At 67.8% G+C, this 3,931-nt stretch overlaps 1 protein-coding gene across 1 annotated transcript in view; it reads right to left on the reverse strand.

Annotated features, from left to right (window-relative positions):
• Positions 1 to 3,931, reverse strand: part of OLFML2B (olfactomedin-like 2B) — a 24,258-nt gene that overhangs the window by 706 nt on the left and 19,621 nt on the right. Inside the window, exons 8-10 of the mRNA XM_005880526.2 lie at positions 3,735 to 3,930; positions 487 to 663; positions 9 to 94 (exon numbers count right to left, since the gene is read on the reverse strand). Of these exons, the coding sequence (XP_005880588.1) occupies positions 9 to 94; positions 487 to 663; positions 3,735 to 3,930 (459 nt within the window). The remainder of the gene's footprint in view (positions 1 to 8; positions 95 to 486; positions 664 to 3,734; position 3,931) is intronic.

Raw genomic sequence — 3,931 nt, forward strand, 5'->3', positions numbered from 1 at the left:
GTGAAGGCGCGGCTGTAGTAGAAGGCGCCCCCGAACACCACGTGCCCGGTGCCCGCCCAGCTGTAGGGCAGCTTGTACGAGTTGCTCCAGCGGCCTGCGGGGACAAGGCGGGCTCAGCATGCGGTGCCCAGGGTGCGGGGACGAGCAAGGGGTCTGCACCCCGGTCTGTCGTGGCTCCCCCACTTTCTACATTCACGGCCCAGCAGCCTCATCTGTCCCATAGAAATGGCTCTGGCCACTCGCCTCACTGCTGCTCCGGGAACCCAGGTTCGGCCCCAGGGGAGCGTGGTGGCGAGCTCTCAGGGCCGCGGGAAAGGAGGTCCTGACTCCAGGCTGCCCCCGTCCCAGGGGCGTGAGGGAGGGCAGACGTGGGATCTGAGGCCGTGGGGGAGGTGGGGGGAGAAGGCCCCGTCTCGTGCACGGCACACCCAGGCCAGCGTGACTGCGCAGAGGACAGAGGAGGGAGAGCCGCGGGCCCGCACGCACCCTGTCTGAAGTTCTCCAGGTTCCTGAACTCCACCAGGGTGCTGCCGTACGAGGAGTCGGTCACGTAGATCCGCTCGTCGCTGGCCAGCGGGTCCTTCATCCAGGCCCCTTCGTTCCGCCCGTATGTGTTCTGGGTGGTGGGCCCCGTGATGGTGGACAGCGTGTCCTTGCACCTTCCTGAGGGAGAGAGAGGTCGGGTGAGGGCAGAAAGCCCCCCAAGCCTGTGGCTAGTTCCTCCTGGAGTCTGGACTCCGGAGCCGGCTCAGCCCCGAGTCACCGGCCCCGACGCTCTCTGCCTCGCTCTGCTCGGGCTCTGCTGCGCCAGGGCCTCCCGGGCCGCCATCCCCAGCGCTCGCTGCCGCTGCCACCAACTTCTCCCCTCAGACCCGTCCCTGTGGGCCTCGCTGTGTCCTTTCCCGATGCCAGAGCCTCTCCCACGGCGCCGGGTGCTCTTCTTACAGGCACCCTGCATCTCGGCAGGCCCCCCCAGCACAGGCCGACGCCTGGGGCTCGGTGAGGACAGGGCAGTAGGACGGTGCCCCGAGCGAGGACGCTGTGGTGGCCAGGAGCACCGTCCACAGCCCCTGAGCTGCCCCAGAGGCTCGGCCCAGGCTTTTTGGGGCCCAGAGACCAGCCCTCTGGATCCTCCAGCCTGTGCCCTGCACGGGGAGCGGGCAGCGGCTTGCTCTGGGCTGGGCTCCTGCTGAGGTCAGTCTGCCTCCATGGGCCAGCAGCTCAGCAATGCCCCGCGCGGCTCTTTGGAGCAACCTGGGGCCCAGTCGAGGCCTCGCAGCACGAGGACAAGCTGGCTCTGGGCCGAGCGAAAGCCTGAAAAGCTTGAATGTCCAAGACCACGCGTGACGACAGAGAGTACACGTGACAGAGGGCACACATGATGACAGGCACACGCTCATCGTGCTGCACCCGTGCGTCTGAGCCGACGGGGAAAGGCCGGTGCAGAGCCGGTGTCAGACTCTGCCAGCCCTGGCAACCAGACCCAGGACACCTCACCCGCCATCAGGGCTGGGCCAAGGCGGGCCCTGTGGGCAGGACAGCTGCTCCCTGACATTCAGCTCCAGGTTCTCACAACTCCAGGCCACCCCCATTTCCAAGCTGTCCCAGTCTGTGCTGTGGCTCTGCTCCCCATCAGTGGTCCAGGAAGGAGCCCCGCGGTCAGGACGGGGCAGCCAGGCGCTGCAAGCGGACGGTGGTTGTTTCCTGGCGGACCCCGCAGTGGGGGCCGTTGACAGGGTGCAGGCAGCTGGAGGGGGCTTAGGCCCTGGCCGGACAGTGGAGAGGGACCCGTCCCCCTAAGACCATCAGCAGAACCACCAGCCAAAGCCTCGTCCCCCGACCGAGCTCATCTGCTTGACAATAAAATGGACGTTCGGGTGGGAAACACCTCCCTCCTGACGCCCAACAGCCAGCCGGGAAGCCAGGCGTCCTGTGCCCTGGGGTGAGCCCCCTCCAGGGAGGGCACTGCTCACATACCACCCTCACCTGGCAACGCCTGGCTCGAGGGGCCGTGAGGTGTCCAGGCGAGCCCAGGGCCAGGGGAGCTGCTGGGCAGGGGACTTAGGCAGCGACGAGGGCGTTTCTAGTCTGGGTGCCCAGCAGGGTCCCTGCCTAGGGCGTACCCCCTCCCCAGGCTGGTGCTGGGTGGGGGAGACTTTCTCCCCCAGATCATGGTCATGGGGTTTCCCAGCCTATGGAGACCCAGGCCGCCCTGCTGTTGTCATGCCGACTGTCTCTGCTCCTCCGACCTGGCCCCACTGAGCCAGGAGCTGCCGACCTCCCGGTCTGTCCGCTGCCTGGGCCCCGGGCACAGCCGCTTCCTCCAGCGTCGCCCACGCAGCCCCGGCCCGTGCCCATGGCCTCTCCTCCCACCTGGAGCCGGGCTCCCCCTGACGCTCGTTAAACAGCCGAGGTCGGTTCTGGAATTTCTCTGGTTTCAGTTTCCCTGAGGAAAGGGTCGGCCTTTTGGGAGGTCACAGCATCGGGTCTGGAAACCGTGGGATAGGATGTTCCTTTTAACGTAGCCGCACGCCTCAGCCCCAATCAAAACCGTGCGCTCGTCACCCAGCCAGCAGCCATCGCGCAGCACCCAGTGGCCGGGTGACGCCACGTGAGAGGCACTGGGCCCGCAGCCCGGTGGTCTGAAGCAGCCAGGCACAGGCTCGGGCCTGCAGAGAAGGTTCTGGAAAGGGAATGTCACCCACACCAGCGATGGGCACTCGACAGCGACGGGCAGTGAACGGCGACTCCGGAAACCAGACCCGCACAGCGACCTCCCCCCTCGGGTTAAGGGAAACGGAAGATGCACGAGGCAGCGCCGGTGGGCGGTCCTGGAGCGGGCCCCCCTCACGCTGTCCCTCTAGTTGAACAGGGCATTGACCAACGAGAGAGAATGTCCCCTCCCACCTGCTCCCCGCGGCCCTGGCCGCCAGGACACCACAGGCGTCAGGTCCTCAGCTTCTCAGCCAAACTGCTGGAGGGAGCGGAGAGCCCCGAGGACCCAGTTGGGGTCACACCAGAAAGCAACCCCCAGGGAGGGGCGGGCAGAGGCCCGGGTGGGGCCAGGCTGGGCGGGTGGCGGAGACGGCGGCCACGGAAGGGGCTCCAGGCGGCAAACACCATCAGCCGGGTGAGGGCCGCCGCGGAGGCCCAGGGGCAGGTTCCTGTTTCCGGGCAAACTGTCCCTCCACCTCAAGGTGAGTCGGTGGAGAAGGGGGCCTGGGGCGCTCACTCCATGGCAGAAGGGACTGTGGGCGCTGGGCTCAGGGACTGCCCGCAGAAGTTGAGCAGATGCAGCCTCACACTGTCCATGCGGAGGGACGGCCCAGCTATGGCCAGCTGCCGCCCCACCCCCCGCCCCCCGGCAGGAAGAGGAAAAGAAAGCGCCATCCCCTGGGCCCCCCACTGCCCTCCGTCACCCGGAGGCCTCACCTGCTGGGCCTCAGCAAACTCCAGTCCCCGAGACCCACTGCCACTGCCCACCACACAGCCCAGGACAGGAAGCGCCGGGCGCGTGGCTGCAGACCTTGTGGAGCCAGGCCGTGGCCCCACTGGCTCCCATGCGCTTGACCAAGGACGGCCCTTTGGGTCCATGGACCCGGGTGTGAAGCTGGTCGCAGCCAAGGGCACGACACAGGCCCGTTCTCTGTGGCTCAGCCCGAGCCTCCGGCTCCCACGATCGCGAGGCTCAGCCTTTCACCTGAGCGGACCGGCCAGGCAGGTGGAGCGCTCACCTATGACATTCCGGATGTCGTCCTCCTCCGGGTGCAGGGTGGGGCTGGCGGGGGCTGTGCCCTCAGCAGGGGGGGCCTTCCCCAGGGAGTCTGTCCTGACTGTGGTGGGAGGCCCTGGGGACGAGTGTGTGTCCCCAGGAGCCACCGGCAGGGCAGCTGGGGCCGGAAGAGGGGGGGTGGCCGTGTGGGCCGCGGTG

Source organism: Myotis brandtii, unplaced genomic scaffold (assembly GCF_000412655.1).
Source record: "Myotis brandtii unplaced genomic scaffold, ASM41265v1 scaffold64, whole genome shotgun sequence".
NCBI lineage: Eukaryota > Metazoa > Chordata > Mammalia > Chiroptera > Vespertilionidae > Myotis > Myotis brandtii.